The sequence below is a fragment of the Periophthalmus magnuspinnatus genome, chromosome 21 (assembly GCF_009829125.3).
Source record: "Periophthalmus magnuspinnatus isolate fPerMag1 chromosome 21, fPerMag1.2.pri, whole genome shotgun sequence".
Taxonomy (NCBI): Eukaryota; Metazoa; Chordata; class Actinopteri; order Gobiiformes; family Gobiidae; genus Periophthalmus; species Periophthalmus magnuspinnatus.
Genome location: NC_047146.1, coordinates 28,584,611 through 28,601,812, shown reverse-complemented (window position 1 = coordinate 28,601,812; position 17,202 = coordinate 28,584,611). Strand labels below are relative to the sequence as shown.

General features: G+C 42.5%; 1 protein-coding gene across 1 annotated transcript in view; it reads left to right on the top strand.

The window, feature by feature from the left end:
- The window catches only part of zmym2 (zinc finger, MYM-type 2), a 41,895-nt gene extending 26,533 nt beyond the window's left edge, over positions 1-15,362 (top strand). Inside the window, exons 20-27 of the mRNA XM_033986515.2 lie at positions 850-939; positions 2,518-2,630; positions 5,332-5,470; positions 6,008-6,153; positions 8,225-8,339; positions 12,063-12,386; positions 13,607-13,712; positions 14,118-15,362. Of these exons, the coding sequence (XP_033842406.1) occupies positions 850-939; positions 2,518-2,630; positions 5,332-5,470; positions 6,008-6,153; positions 8,225-8,339; positions 12,063-12,386; positions 13,607-13,712; positions 14,118-14,337 (1,253 nt within the window). The 3' untranslated portion in view covers positions 14,338-15,362. The remainder of the gene's footprint in view (positions 1-849; positions 940-2,517; positions 2,631-5,331; positions 5,471-6,007; positions 6,154-8,224; positions 8,340-12,062; positions 12,387-13,606; positions 13,713-14,117) is intronic.
- The last annotated feature ends 1,840 nt before the right edge of the window (positions 15,363-17,202 follow it).

Genomic DNA, 17,202 nt, shown 5'->3' with positions numbered 1-17,202 from the left:
GCATGTATTGTAAAGTGTTTTGTGGGTGTTGTAGTTTTTTTTTGTTTGTTTTTTTAATTAAGTAGCTGTTCGATCACATGAGATTTTTGGTGTGCATCTTAACCTTCCACTGCTTACGTTTAGCACACAAATATAGCTATTACATTTTTGAATCTAAATCAGTAAGAATAAGGAACAAACGAGAGAATGTCGTAGCAGTGAGGCCGTTTCAGTGGACACAATAGAGACACAAGGACCTCACATCTGAAGCTGGGCCTTGGTGGAGACTGAATTTTGAAGGTAGAGGATAAAATTTATATTTTAATATTATGGCTCATTCTGAATAGTTCGGATCATAGGTCCTAGCACATGCTCTTAGCCACTAACTCCTTTAGCTTTTGAGCTACACCATGGGGTCCATCTGATCATTCTAACCTAAATCCTAAATCCATTAGATTTAGGATTGAGGTTAGCTCTTGTGTTTCTTGTGATGATGCTTAGGGCGACGTCAGGTCCCATCGGGCATCGCAGTTTTCTAACGCGGATGTCAGCTGACTTGTTTCTTTTATCAAGTCATTTTAGATGAATACTGCGATTTAAAATGCCCAAGTTATAACATAATGATCTGCAGGTGTTACATGTATGTCTGTGTCTATATAGCAGACACAATCACAATGGGGCTTCTTTATAAATGTATTGTTTAACTCACTTGTCACCATGTTTTTGATAATCTGGTTTCTCTTGAGCTCTAATTATCATGCTTTTATCAGATTTGTCCTACCTAATGATGTGTTTAATGTTTGTAGCTGAGATGTGGATTTGACTTTGGGGGAATAGCTGACAGTTGTGTGTTTTATGCGCTGAGTGCAGATGTGAAACAGGAGCATAGGGAGTGTGACAAGGAGCAGTGCGAGGCGGACCTGGACCTGGAACTGGACCTGGAGTCAGACCTCTGTCCTGGTACTTGTCTGTGTCTCTGTGTCTCTCTTTTGTCATCTCATTATCGTCTCATTATTTGTCTGTCTCTCTGTGTGTCTCTTGTTGTCTCAGTTTGTCTTTCTCTCTGTGTCTGTCTCTGTCAGTCTGTCTCTGTCTCTCTCCATCTGTCTCTGTCACATTGGCTCATTCACAGACCCTCATTCAATTCAAGTTATTTTTGTAAAGCCCAAAATCACAACAGCACTTGCCTCTCAGAGCTGAACACAATTACTGATTCAACCAACAGAAAGTTAGAAAATCAACAATGAAACAGACACTGGTTAATAACAGACACTAATTAACATTAATCTACACAATAGGAGCAAATGGATAACTGTCCCAGAACATCCCCTGTCATTAGATCTTCCTACTTGGCAAAGAAAAAGGGAAAACAAATTTTTTGAAGGGATCCACTAGATGGACAGGCTGCAGATTTGTCCAGGACTGATGCGCATCCATTTTCAGATAGAGTTCAAGTCTGGCCAGAGCCCACTCAAGACTAAGGTACAGAGGGGGGCTTATCCATGGTAGGATGCAAGTCATCCAGCCAGGTGAGGGAAGGGGAGGATCTGGGTCCACACAACAGGATCAAGGTATAGGAGGGGCATCTAGGGGCCAGTCATCACTGGCCCCAAAATGCCCCTCTTATATCCTGAGGGGCATCTGAAACAGTTGTGCTCCCCCAAAGGGGAGTGGGACAGAGAACAAACATGTTGATAGTGATGAACAAGTTACAGGTGAACTGAATAGTGAAAGTAGGAGCAAAGGGAGAATAGCGCTCAGGTTACCATACTTCTCCCAGCAGAGATGCTTCCAAGCCAGCTTAGCTGAAACTGTGGGTTTTATTTCTGTTCCTAACTGGCCAAGCATAAGCTAATTTAAAGATAAATGTTGGAAAAAAGCAGCTTTGCAGACTTGGTTTATATGTGCTGTGAATGCGAACTTTTGGTCAAATAAGACTCCAAGGTTCCTTACAGTAGAGCTTGAGACTACATTGACATAGTCCAGTGTGACCTGGTCAGAGATCCTCTCAGGCCTTTGGGGTCTAGAACAACAATGACCTCTGTTTTGTCAGGGTTAAGCAGCAGAGATAACCAAGTGTTATTCAGGTTTTTATGTCCTTTACATAGGCACTAAGTTTGTCTACTCGTTCAGTCTGACCTGATTTCATTGATAAGTACAGCTGTGTGTCATCAGCATAACAGTGGAAGTTAATGTCATGTTTTCTGATGATATTACCTAACAGCAACATATAAAGTGTGAACAAGATTGAACCAAGTACAGAACTGTGTGGCACACCGTAGGCTGCCTTAGAACACGGTGAGGAGCTCAGTTTTACATTCACAAACTGGTACCAGAGAAGCAGGATTTAAACCAGCTGAGAACTCCCCCCCTACCACCCCACCACCACCAGTCCATTGTCACCAGCTAATAACAAGCAATTTGTGACTTTGACTAGTGCACTGTCAGCTTTGGTGAGCGTTGAATACAGATTGAAAGACTTCAAATAAATTATTAGACTGTAGCTTCAGCTTCTTGACATGCTGTGTTTCCCCTCAGAACCCTGTGCAGGTCTGGGCTCACCTGACCTCCAGGAGTGCACTGATCCTTCCGCTTCATCTGTGGAAGAGCACCAGGACAGCACTTGTCTACTGCCGCAGCCTATTAAACTGGTATGTGACCATCTACTGCGGGGTGGGGCCATATCTTTTGGGTTGTCGAAAGAATAAAAAATCAGATAGTAATTGATGCTACAACTGGTACTGAAACTACTTATTCATTTTAAGAAGTTTTGATACAAAAAAAGTCAGATCAACCAGACAGAAAAGAGCCTTTCCTGAATAGCTTTAGAATAATCTTGAGCTATTTCAGAATGATAAGACTACACAGACTAGTGTACGCCCATGGATTACTACGGGACATTGAGGGATTACATAGATATAAGGCCACATGGCAATGTAAAAATGAGTACTACCATTTAAATGGTAAATGGTCACATTTTATATAGCACTTTTCCATCTTCAAGGCACTCAAACCGCTTTACATCAAGGACCCACTCACCCATTCAGACACTATTGTTTGAATGAATGTACCAATAATATTTATAATTAAAACTTTTTTGTTCAGTATGATGAGAGGAATATGTGTACCAAATTTCAATGGTCTATGACAAAGTAATTATTTTTCATCCCAGTTAACCAAAGCCCATGTATTTCAATGAGAAATGTCAGACGTTGCCATGGCAACACCTTTCAAAATAGAGGTATGGTGTCATTGACTTTTTTGTTCAGTATAGGAATAGGGATGTTCATGCCAAATTTCAAATGTTTGTGACAAAGTAATTTTTTTACATGCCATTTAAAATTTTCAAGGGGGCGCTGTGGAGCAATGTAATATTTGATATGTGTAAATTGCATATCTATTCAGATCAAGATTTTGAACAAAATGTATATTAATGCCGGGAAATAGGATACTGCATGTGTGAGTTATGCACATTTTAACACTTCAAAATATTACTTTTTTATTTGCAGGCTGGCCACACCCACATTTTATGATGTAGAAAAATCCAAGACAGTTCCCTATAATCCCACATGGGTCAAGTTCATTTTGACCAATTTGCAAGTTTCTTGAATGAAAATCCAAGGCGCAAAAAATCCAAATGTGAGAGGTAAAATTTTGGAAAAATGGGGTTCCGCCCACAATGGCCGACTTCCTGTAGGGTTTAGGGTGGGGTCATAATATAATTTTTTACTTGTCTTGACATGTTCTATGTTTGTACCAAATTTCATTTGTCTACAATGAAAAAGGTCTCTCATTGCCGTAATGCATTTTGATTTTTGAGAACTTGAATTTTGGGTCCAATAAAATTGAGTTTTCGTTAATGTTCAGGGGGTCAAAAATGACTTCAAAGCGGTAAGTATAATAATAATAATAATAATGGAATTTTTTTTTCCACCCATTATTTTTCTCCTAAACCATAACAGCTACAGTCATGTGACTTTCTCACATTGTGCCCCATCACAATTAAGGCCCCTGTGAATTTTTTCTGAAGTCCACGACAAATCGATTGTCTTCTACGAATTTTTGAAAATGAAATTTGAAGAGGGCGCTAGAGAGCCATTTTGTGAGAGAGTGCCTTGATTTGCATATCATTGCGTTCAACTCACAAATGTGCATAAACGCTGTATTAGCGTTTTCCCAACAAAAAATGTGTGAAAGACAAATATTTTATTGAAATATTCTAAAATTTGCGATTTTGTTGAAAATTCACCCTGACCACACTCAAAGTCATAATCAAAATGTAATTGATAATCTTTAATCACACATGGGTTTAGAGGGATTTGACCAAATTTGACGTGTTTCTGATGAAAACTGGGCGAGAAAATGTCCTGAATGTGAGGGTGTGCACTTTTGTCGTTCCCGGGTTTGATCCAATATGGCCGACGTCCTGTACATTTTAGGGCGGGGCCATAATATCATTTTTGTCATGTCCCGACATATACTATTTTTTGATGTGAGTTTCAGATTTTTACGTTGACCTTTTTCCGAGTCGGCTCCCATTGGCCCCATGAAAATCAAAGTTTGAGGTGGCGCTACCGAGTCGTCTTTCGTTATTTTTTCTCGGGGTCTTTTGTGACAATTAGAGCTCGTCGAGTTCTAATTTTTGACACCACTCACTGCCATGTCGGGGCGTGTTTACTACTTGATTTTTGCCATTTTCCACGCTCCGGACGCGGTTTTAATGAGTCCCTCGCCGGGACGGAGTCCCAGGCTCGGGCCTAATAATATGAGAGCGAGGATTTGAACCGCAGAAGCCAGGGGCAGAGAAGTATATAATTAACATTAAAGTAATGTTACTTCAGAAACGCGACCTTTACTCCTTTAAACACCTTTGCCTTTAAAAAGAAAAAAAAAAAAAAAGAAATTACACCATTTTGGTTAGTTAAAAATGACAAATTATTGAATTTACACTTGTCCAGTAGATCTATCACTGGAATTTCTGTGCCTCTTTACATTTCCAAATATGGTACTCGGCTCCAAATTTGTCTGCTAGCCCCAACTGGCCTCATGTGGCTGCAGCCGAAAGCTATGGGTGATGTCACACTCCCTTAATCCACTTATTTTATACAGTCTATGGTTACTTTACAAAATAAACAAAGCAAATAAGTTAACTCTGAATGTTAGCTGCATAACTTGGCCAAATTTGCTACATCCACAACACAAATCCTTTCTCTATCATTATTTATTATTATTATCTGTGTTTAAGCTGCTCCAGACGTTAGCTGTACCAATCAATGTTCATCACTTACCACAATTGCACCGGTATTTCTACACTTGTATTGGTGCCAGCTCAGAGATGCTAGTGTTTTGCAGAGGAGTAAGAAGCGGGCGGTGGAGGGCTTTGCTCCGCACTCCAGGCTGCCCTTGAAGAGCCGCTATGGCCTGAGTGCCTGGAGACGCTGGGCCCAGGCCAGTCCCAAGCAATCAGCAGAGACCAAAGACTCCAAACCAGGTTAGTGCCAAACCTCTTTTGGTTTACCTCGTCCATTACAGAGGAATCAGTTAGAGCCATATACAGCCATCATGAGGAGGGGTAGTTTAGAGGACTGTCCATCATGAGGAAGGGGTAGTTTGGGACTATGTCATGAGGAGGGGGAAGTTTAAGAGAACTGTACATTATGAGGAGGGGGTTGTTAGCAGGACTGTACATCATGAGGTGAGGGTAGTTTAGGGCTGTATATCAAGAGGAGTAGTAGTTTAGGACGAGTGTACATTGTGAGTAGGAGGTAGTTTAGGATTGTACATCATGAGAAGGGAGTAGATTAGGGGGACTGTGCATCATGGGGAGGAGGTAGTTTAAGGCTGTACATCAAGAGGAGGGGTAGTTTAGGACGAGTGTACATTGTGAGTAGGGGGTAGTTTAGGACTGTACATCATTAGGAGGGGGTACGTTAGAACGGTATATCATGAGGAGGGGGCAGTTTAGGAGGACTGTACATCATGAGGAGGATGTAGTTTAAGAGGACTGAATGACTGTCCATGTGGTTAGAGTGCAGCAGCAGATCCAGCCTCGTGGAGCTGTCGTCTGAGCAGCTGAGCGTTGCTCTGTGCTCGTTTGTGAGGGAGGTGTGCCGGCCCAACGGGGAGCGCTACAGCCCAGATAGCATCCTGTACCTCTGCCTGGGCCTTCAGCAGGTGGGTGCCTCTGCTCTGTCTGGAACAGTAGGAGATCTCATACATATTTCCCATTTAGAGTGCTCTCATTTCATGTTACATTCTCTTATAACCTTTGACAATGTGGAAAGAACCCCACACACAATCAATCACCATGCAACGAGATGACGGTGGGGTGTCTAAGGCGATGACGGACGTTTGGAGAGGGTCACTGGAATTCTGGAATTTTTGCATACCAGTCTTTGCTTTTGAATTGTCTTTGACACCCTCATTTTGTTTTTATTTTGTATTTAATGTTATTTATTTAAAAATGAATAGACAATATTTGCTTAAAATGAATAGACATATGATAAAGTCTTAAGTTTACCAGATGCAATACACGATTCCGTTTTAAAATGAGACTCAAAATCATTTACATTGTTTCATTAGAAACAGTAGTGTTAATAGTATGAGTCACATAAAAATGTGAATGCATTTTTTTTGCAGAGAAAAGAATAGCCTATGGGTGATCTTGGCTAATCCTCACATTTGAGACCTGAGTATTTACAGTTTTCTAATCTATTAAATTATAACAATAAAACCTAAGAATATCAGCCATCTATATTGCAAACTTCACACAATTACAAAGAAAAATTGTATAGTCTTGGGCCCCAGTGACCCTGTTGATGACACCCATATCAACCCATTCACTCTCCCCTAAAATGGCCACTGGTTTTTATTGTTCTGAGATGGAGGAGACCATGCTTTTAACAAATTAAAAAATGATTACAAAAAAGGAAATGGTAGAGATCAGTCCCCTTTTTCTCTTTTCTGAAAAAATGTCTCAAATCATGTATGCTTTGTTCTGTCACTAAGACCAGTCCTATTATTATTATAGAGGACACTTTAGGAGGGGAACTAAAGTTTGGAGCTTAGAGCAGTGGTGGGAAGGAGATTAAGGTGGCACTTCCTGTTGAGCAGCAGCAGCAGCACCAGCAGCAGCAGCAGCAGCAGCACCACATGTCAAACATGGATCTATGTCACATGCCTGCATGGATCTGTGCACTTTTTGATACTTAGAGGATTCAGCTATTCAGAGCACCTTCTCTGTAACATGTATGTATGCACTATGTGTGGCCTTTTTTTGTCACTTTGATTTGGTTGTGCTAGCTTTGTAAGCTTTTTAACACTAATCGTGTCCAGTGATTAGAACAATTTGCTGTTCACATCCTGAGATCTGTGCTGACTACTGAAATATGAGGACACATGGAATATCATTTATAAACTGGTGGAAAGTAACTATTTACAAATACTCGTTACTGTCTGTTTTTGGGGTAATTGTACTTTTTGAGTAGATTATTAAACCTGTACTTATAGCTGAGCGTAATTCTAACCATGTAATAGTAATTAGTAACTTTATATAATTTAAAATAAGTAAGTACAGCACAAGTTCCAAATGTCCCAATCCACGACAGTCTCTGCTCCTTTCTACACCTACAAACTTGCATAATAGCGCTGCATTGCCTACTCTGACCTGCCAGAGAATACACAGATAGCAGTTTAAAACAAACTTACGTTTTAAACCTTTTAGATCACAATTTTATACAAAACTTGATCAAAATTGCTTACATAATGGTGCTTAAAAAGCAACAAGTAAAACGTACACATGAAAAATACTAAGACTACAATTTACTAGAGTACAAATTTGGCAGGAGTACTTGTAACTGAGTACCGTACATAGCCATGCAAGTGTACTTTTAATTGAGTACATATTTTCATTACTCTTTCCGCCACTGTTTATAAACCATATAAAAGCATACCAATGTTTCCTATGGGGTTATACTAAGGCTATGGTGGCAGAAGAAATCCATATTTCAATACATTTATTTAATAACATTTTAAATGTCACTTATGGTCTTTACTGATTAAAATAGAGTTAGTTCTTAATGCTGTGGAATTGACATAAACAAAGCATAATTTGTATTTGCAAACTTTTGTTTAGCTTGTATTTAGGCTATGGAGGTCCACCATAGTCTCCTCTTATTAATGGGAAACACTGTGTATACTGCCAATATGTAATGTAATATGTATTTGTGCTTCTGTGTCAATGTAGCATCTTCACTCCAAAGGCCGAGCAGATGACTTGTTTGGAGACGCTTGCTACCAGCCATTTGTGGAGGAACTAAGTCAGGTTTTGAGGAGTTGGCAACCCCATATTCTTCCCGATGGTCAGTACCGTCTCTGCTCTTCACCTCTGTGTGGGAGTAAGCCTGTCACAATAAATATTATATCAACTTAGCATTCAATAAATAATAGAAGAATATTTTTTGTGGATCAATTTTTATTATGGGTATTTTTTCTTGGCACAAGGAGAAGTGGCATGGAATTTCTCTTATTTATTCAATCCTCTACAGCTCAAATTGTATTGTACCACCAAAAAAAACCCTTCTATGATCCAATATAGATAGCAACTATATACTTAAGTATGTCATTCTGCTATTTATTTAAAGTAGCTGATGTTATTTTAACCATATATTGTACATATTTTTTGTGGGATAATCCTCTAGCATTTTGTCAGTGGCATTATATTTTTCAATATTATCGTTTTCGTTTATCTTTTGATATTATCCTCAGAAATGCCAAAAAAAATTTTTGTCGTGACAGGCCCTTGTGGGAGCCGTCCAGTGATTAGAACTTTTGCTGTTCACATCCTGAACTCTTATGATTGCAAAGAAAATTCTGAGGACAGCTCCAAACCTGTCACAATAGTTATGCTACTGGCGTTAATAAATATGGCAGTTATTAGGTGCTAAATTATAGAGGTGAGTAGTACTTTTCCAGCAGCATACTTTACTGTTACTTCAATAAAACTATTACTCAAGTAGGTGTACTCTTGAGGAAAAGCTATAGACTCCCTCATAGTGGGAAGAGCCACAAGTGTCAAAATAATTTCATACTGTCAACAAAAGCTTTTAACATTTGTGTTTGTGCACTGCTCTTTCAGATTTGTTCCATTTTTGTCTATCCTTTGAAAACATCAGATTGTGTACATTATTTAATGTTCTGTCCAGCAAAGTACGTTAACTTCAAATTATAAATCTAATGTTAAATGTCAGGAGGGGGAAGCAGTGCTTCACCAACACTGTTTACAGTGCGGGTGGAGAGCTGCTGACCTCGACTGGGGATGTTGTCGGGCGGTGGAAGGAATACTTTGAGGATCTCCTCAATCCCACTGTCACGTCTTCCGAGGAGGAAGCAGAAACTGGGGACCCAGAGGCGGACTCGTCCATCACCCTGGCTGAAGTCACTGAGGTGGTTGGCAAGCTCCTCGGTGGCAAGGCTCCGGGGGTGGATGAGATCCGTCCTGAGTACCTCAAGTCTCTGGATGTTGTGGGGCTGTCTTGGCTGACACGTCTCTGCAACATCGCGTGGCGGTCGGGGACGGTACCTGTGGAATGGCAGACCGGGGTGGTGGTCCCTCTGTATAAGAAGGGGGACCGGAGGGTGTGTTCCAATTACAGGGGAATCACACTCCTCAGCTTTCCCGGTAAGGTCTATTCCAGGGTACTGGAGAGGAGAATCCGACCGATAGTCGAACCTCGGATTCAGGAGGAGCAGTGTGGTTTTCGTCCTGGTCGTGGAACACTGGACCAGCTCTATACTCTCCATCGGGTCCTCGAGGGCTCATGGGAGTATGCCCAACCAGTCCACATGTGTTTTGTGGATCTGGAGAAGGCATTCGACCGTGTCCCTCGTGGTGTCCTTTGGGGGGTGCTCTGGGAGTATGGGGTCCGGGGCTCTTTGCTAAGGGCTGTCCGGTCCCTGTATGACCGGAGCAGGAGCTGTGTTCGCATTGCCGGCAGTAAGTCAGACCTGTTCCCAGTGCATGTTGGACTCCGCCAGGGCTGCCCTTTGTCACCGGTTCTGTTCATTATATTTATGGACAGAATTTCTAGGCGCAGCCAGGGGCCGGAGGGGGTCTGGTTTGGGAACCACAGGATTTCATCTCTGCTGTTTGCAGATGATGTTGTCCTGATGGCTTCTTCGAGCCAGGACCTGCAGCAGGCACTGGGGCGGTTTGCAGCCGAGTGTGAAGCGGCTGGGATGAGAATCAGCTCCTCCAAATCCGAGGCCATGGCTCTCAACCGGAAAAAGGTGGTTTGCTCTCTCCGGGTGGGTGGTGAGTCTCTGCCCCAAGTGGAGAAGTTCAAGTATCTCGGGGTCTTGTTCACGAGTGAGGGAAGGATGGAGCGAGAGATTGACAGGCGGATCGGTGCAGCGTCTGCAGTGATGCGGTCGCTGTATCGGTCCGTTGTGGTAAAGAAGGAGCTGAGCCGGAAGGCGAAGCTCTCGATTTACAGGTCAATCTACGTTCCTTCCCTCACCTATGGTCATGAGCTCTGGGTAATGACCGAAAGGACAAGATCGCGGATACAAGCGGCTGAAATGGGCTTCCTCCGCAGAGTGGCCGGGCGCACCCTTAGGGATAGGGTGAGGAGCTCGGTCACACGGGAGGAGCTCGGAGTAGAGCCGCTGCTCCTACACATTGAGAGGAACCAGCTGAGGTGGCTCGGGCATCTGCTCAGGATGCCTCCTGGACGCCTCCCTAGGGAGGTGTTCTGGGCATGTCCCACCGGGAGGAGGCCCCGGGGAAGACCCAGGACACGCTGGAGGGACTATGTCTCTCGGCTGGCCTGGGAACGCCTTGGGGTCCCACCGGAGGAGCTGGAGGACGTGTCCGGGGTGAGGGAGGTCTGAGAGTCCCTGCTTGGACTGCTGCCCCCGCGACCTGGCCCCGGATAAGCGGAAGAAAATGGATGGATGGATGGATGTTAAATGTTAGTTGAGTACTAGTTTTCCCAAATGCTTTTTTAGACCAATACTTTGTACTTCTACTTGAGTAATATTCTTTTGAAATTAATGTTACTCTTGAGTACATTTTTTGGCTCCTCTACCCACCTCTGCTAAATGGCAATGATTAAAAGTTAATATGTACAGGTAATGTGCAGGAAATTAATTTCTGATTTCTTTTTGGCAGACCATCAAGTCGTAGACACTGAGAATGCTGAAGGCTATCAGACTGGCCTCATAAATAAAAAATAAAAAGGAACATTAAACGACTCCCTTTAATGATGTCTCCATCACTAGTTCACAAGTAACAATTATAATATATTAATCATGCTATCGTGCTCGTTATTTATTTCAGCTCATGTTTCATTTGAAAAGGTTTAGCTGGGATAACCTGCTTTGATGTATAAAGAGCATGAGGTAGTGTTGTCCTACTAAAATTTGTTGAAAGACTTTATTCCGATACTAGGGAATGGACTCAATTCTGATGCCACAATGAAAATAAAAAGGCACTCTTTATTTAGACATTAGAATGGCATTTTCAACATTTGTTAAATTTGTTTTGATTGTTTTATTTGGATTATAAATATTTATATGGGACAGCAGCAGAAAGGAAAAGTTGGAGAGTAAGTTAGCTGAAGCTTTGGTAGTGTTTTCTCAGTATATGTAAAAATGCAGATTAAACTCATGATTCACAAGTTTAATCTGTCTTTATTTATGCAGGAAATAGCAAAAGCAGATATATTTACCTTGTTTCCTACACTATCGGCAGGACATGTTTAGTAGACTAAAACCCTACTCCCAGGTATGTTCCATAGTAGTCCATGGGCATATGTGGTCTTACTTGTACTGTTCAAGATCATACTGAAGCTATTCAGGAAAGGTCCTATGAATGTGGCTTTTTTGAGTCAAAACCTGCTCAAATGGGTATCTAGTTTCAATAAGTTTTAGTATACATTAGTATCTGATTTTTGATACTTTTGACATTAAGTGGTCCTCAGTATTAATATTTTATTTTCAATCAAATAATTTCCTTCAAAATGTGTTACTGAGACAGGCCTCTCCCTGTGAGATGGTAACTAACTCTGAGCTGTGTGTTCCAGGGTCCGTGTGGGGCCGTGTAGATGAGCAGGCGCTGTGGAGCAGCCAGCTCCTGGGGGCCCACTCCCCGGCCTCACTGCTCCGCTCCCTGCTTTACCTCAACACTAAGTACCTGGGAGCCCGCAGTGTGGAGCAACACCTGAAGCTATCGTTCAGCCGGATCTACACGGAGACCCAAGTCCGGTCCGAATCCCGGTCCGAATCCCGGTCTGAATCCCGGTCCGAATCCCGGGCCGAATCCCGGGCCGAATCCCGGTCCGAGTCCCGGTCCGAGTCCTGGTCCACCCCCAGTTCCTATGTGCCTTCAGCCTCTCAGGACCCACACGGTACATAGGCCTTTAGCACACAACACACATGTAGGTAGAGATGGGAGATGTAATGATATTTATTTACCCCATCTCTTAAACATAAATTGTTCATGTGTGTGGTCTAGAACCAGAGGATATTAAAAGGTTTAAAAAAATTTGATTAGAAAATGTAAATAATTTTTTATATATATATATATATATATATATATATATATATATATATATAACATTTTTGAAATAAGGCTATCATGTGACTTTTTGTAAAAAAAAAAAAAAGAGCGTTTGGCTCCATTGGATGCCCCTCTCTGAGTGCTGCTGTCAGGCTCATCATTTTGGTCTTAAAATGAGGTATGGTTTGAGATTAATATCTATTTGTAATTTTTGAGACAAGCCTTGCGATTGTGATGAGATTAATGATTTTATTTTTTTATGTGATTTTTCTATTAGTTCAGGTTTCTGTCTGAGTTTCTGGTGCTGTGAAATGCACTAGTAACAGGAAACTACTTTCTATTGTAGTCTTTTTCCTACATTTTGTCCTCAGACTTCTGCAGCTTCATTTCCACTGGAATGGTGGAATAATGGAATAAACTGGAATTAATTTAGTGTTTATGATAGCTTTAGCCTCATCTCTCACCGCCACAAACTTGAAATACTGAATGTCTTTGTGATTCAATGTGATCAGCCTTAGAGTGTAATTCAGATATAATTTAGATTTTATTACGTTAATGTTAGTTATGTCGAGGTGAAGTCAGTTCTTCACGTTGCAGAGCCCTACCCCTTCCCCCTTCCGGACCCCTTTGGAAGGTAGTACTTCCAACACTGTGCAACGGATTTTTGTGTATATAAACCTAATAGATTCACCTAAACTGTACATTTTAAAGATACCCAGGGATGAAAATATGATTGAATCAATTTCAGCAAAAGTTAAATAAAAATTACAATTCATAAGTCTGTAGAGACTTAAGAGTTTTAGACATCATCAGAGCATAAAATAAGGATCAATAAGGAGTAATCTGTTTTGGATACACACTGTTGTAACTGTTACACAAAATGGTCTGTTTGCTCAGGAGGTGACCTAGTGTGTGTTCTGTCTTTGTGTCCAGTGATTAGAACCTTTTGCTGTTCACATCCTGATATCTATGCTGACTGTAAAAATATGAGGACACATATTTCTTAATGTCAATATTTTATCCAGATTTGAATGTGGTAGATGGACTTATTGACTATGGTGTTTCCAGGACAAAACCAGTCCAGGAAAAGAAAGCTGGAGGAGGAGGGCTCAGAACTGCTGGACCGTGTGACAGAGCGTGAGCGGGGCCTTTATCAGCTCTACAGGGACAAATGGTGAGCTCCACTTAGACACATCCATATGCTATTGTCTGTGATCACGGGCAGTAGCAGTGACATCCAATTAGTTTAATATTTGCAATGCTTTTTATATCTAATATTTGTCAATGTATTCAAAAGACACAATAAGAAATTGTAAAGTTGCTATTAGTCAATATGATCAACAACATAGAGTGATCAATAACATAGAGCAGGAGTGCATCTGGTTCTTGTGAGTAAACACTGAAATATTAACCAACACATGATTTTGGGCATGTTCTGTGTGAAATCTGTGACATGCACAAAACTCATTTAGATTTTTTTTGGAAAAAAGGGTAATTCGCAATAGCAATATTTAAAAATGGAAAATTCAGTTGAATTCGATTTGACTTAACCTGACTGTCTTTGTGCTTTTGTGTCCAGCCCAGCATCAGTGAGGGAGAGCCTAGATGTTCTGTACCTGCTGCCGGACCCACAGGCCTCTCCAGAGGGACTGTGGTATAGCACAAGCCCCCTCCAGGCTCTGGCTCTGGAGAACCTCCTAACCACTGCCCTGGTGGTGCAGGAGCTCTATGTAGAGCCATCTCAGCGGGAGGACAGGGCACTACAGGAGGACCGGTCACAGCCATCCAATGGAGAGTAGCCCTTGTCTGCAAAAGTCTTCATCCCACGTCCTCATTTGGACAGCTGGATCACTCAAGGACAGAGCAGAGAGCTAAACTCAACACTCCTCTGAACACTGACACATGCACAGATTGAGAGCATGGGCCTGCAGTATGGCTCTCATCAACAGCTGCATCCCTCTGCAGGCCTTCACTGCGGCCATACAGCACGTTTGGACATTGCTGTAGACAGACCAAATCCTGATCCAAACATCAGACCAAGTCAGCCTCTTTGGTCTAGTGCTGTGGTAAATGTTTGAAATGTTGGACTTAGATTTTACTGTACAATTACAAGGGTCAAGGATGAACGATGTGGAGAGTGGACGTGGACGTAGGCGGGTGAAGGCCGGACCTGCGCTCTGCTGCTACTTTCACACTGCACCTTCAGCTGATGATCAGCTCTCTCAAACCAGACTCACCAGCGCCACCTGTCTCCTTTTCAGAAGCCTGCATCAGTCTCTCACAACACTTGTTACAACACAGGCTATTTTATTTCAGTTGTTTAAAAATATGATGATCATGCCTAATTCCCATTTGCGTATGGGCAAGAGGTGTCACAGCTGAGTTTTACCAACATACCTGCAGATTTCTTCAACACTTAATTTTCTTATTCTGAAGGTCTGGGCCAAAACACAGTTCCACAGGAGACTGAGACTGGCTTTGCAACTGGTTCTGTCAAGTAGCACCCTGCCTCTGGTTTGCCCTGATAGTTATAGTGATAAACAGGCCTATCCAATAAAAGCCACTCAGCGCAAGTCCCTTGCCGCATGAAACACCAGTGACTGTGGGCAGAGGGTACAATCTTAACTATGTTCAATACACTACGGTTTGAGTGGAAATGCCCTCACAGCTGGAGGTGACTGGGGAGTGGGAGGTCTGTGCAGCTGTTTTTTTTTTTTTTTTACTGTGTTGGAGCCAACCTGGGTACAGCTTCCACAACTGTTCACCTTTCATACTTTATGAGTTAAGAATTTGTCCTTTTTGTTTTAATAAATCTCTAAATCAATATGTTGATGCTACTTGATTTTTGCCCAGCTCTTTAACAGGTACATACACATATAAAGTTGGTTTTAAGAGTACAGGGAAGCTGTGCCAAACAAGCTATGGTTAATGAAAGGGTTAAATATAAAATCTGTACGCATTTCATACATGAACTTACAACACTCAGTTGTCAACACACTATGAAATGTTAGATATATGAATCATTTTGGAATGTCTTAGGAGGACCTGACTCTACAGATGGTAAATGTGTGTAGTCTGATGGTTCTGACGAACGCTCCTTCTGGATTAGTGTTAGCGAGGTAATTTCGCCTTTTGACTCATCTGATGAGAATTCAACTGCTGCAAGCCTAACGAACGGAGCGCGGAACATGAGGAAACCTATATGGCGCATATTCTTTTGTATCTGCACGGATTTATAAAGAGGAATGACACTTCAACACACGGGTTCTGCAGTCTCCGCCGAGTGTTGGTGTTTGGCTCCCCTGGTATCTTTGCCGATGCTCTTCTGCGCTGTGGTCATGTATTGATCCATGTGCCCACTTAGATAGATGTCGCTCGACAGGCATCCATCCATCCATCCATCTATCCATCCATCCATCCATCCATCTATCCATCTATCTACTCACTCACAATAAGTTCACAAGACTCGGTGCATGTCATACATACGGTGTTTGTTTCACTTCAGAGATTTTTGAGATAGGGAGGCAATTGTACTGGGGTGATAGACACACCTCATTTTGTGTTTTCCACGTAATGGTCTCACTGTGTACAGTGTGCCTTACATATTGGGGCCAAAAAAAGACAACCCTTTTCAATGTGGCATCAATTTCAACATTCTGTGGGTATAAAAAGCTGGTATTGTCAATCATTCCAAGTTCATCATTCAAACAGCCATGGACACACGACGCCACTTGACAGACGAGCAGCGCCACCTGGCCATAGCGCGCCTTCGGGTTGGTGGCAGGCAGTCAGATGTTGCTCCTGAACTTGGTGTGTCTCAAAGTGTCATCAGCAGACTTGCATCAAGACACAGAACTACTGGCAGAGTTTGTGAAAGACCCAGGAGTGGAGCCCCACGAGTGACAGACCGCAACGATGACCTGTACTTAAGGACCTATGCACTCAGACATCGTTATGCAACTGCCACATAGCTGCAGGCCCGTTTACGACATGTGAGGGGTACTAGGGTTTCCAGACAGACCATTCGCAACCGACTCCACCGCTTTGACTTGAATGCCAGATGACCGTTGCAGGTGACTCCACTGACACTAAGACACCGCCGTGAACGTTTGCAGTGGGCACAAGACCATGTGACCTGGACAATGCAGCAAAGGTCTACCGTCCTGTTCACTGATGAGTGCCGGGTCACCTTGCACAGAAATGATGGTCGTCAGCGTTGCTGGAGAAGGCGAGGTTAACATGGTCCTCAGAGTTCACTTTGGTGGAGGAGGTGCAACAGTCTGGGCAGGCATCACCAGTCAGCGCAAAACAGATTTGGTTATTGTAGATGGCTCAGTCATTGCGCGTTCTTCCCTCAGAGACATAGAATCCATCATCATCCCCCAATTCCGCCAGCACACCCCCAACTTTCTGTTCATGGATGACAATGCTCCATCACATCGCGCCAGAATTGTCACAGCTCGAATTCAGGAAGTCGGAGTGCCTCATATGGGATGGCCAGCAGTGTCCCCTGACCTGAACCCCATAGAGCACGTCTGGGACCAGCTGAAGCAGAGACTGGATGGTCGTACCCCACCCCCACGTGACCTGGCAGAACTGCGTGTGGCACTTGTGGAAGAGTGGAACGCATTGCCTCAGAGCAACATCACGGGGCTAGTGAGGAG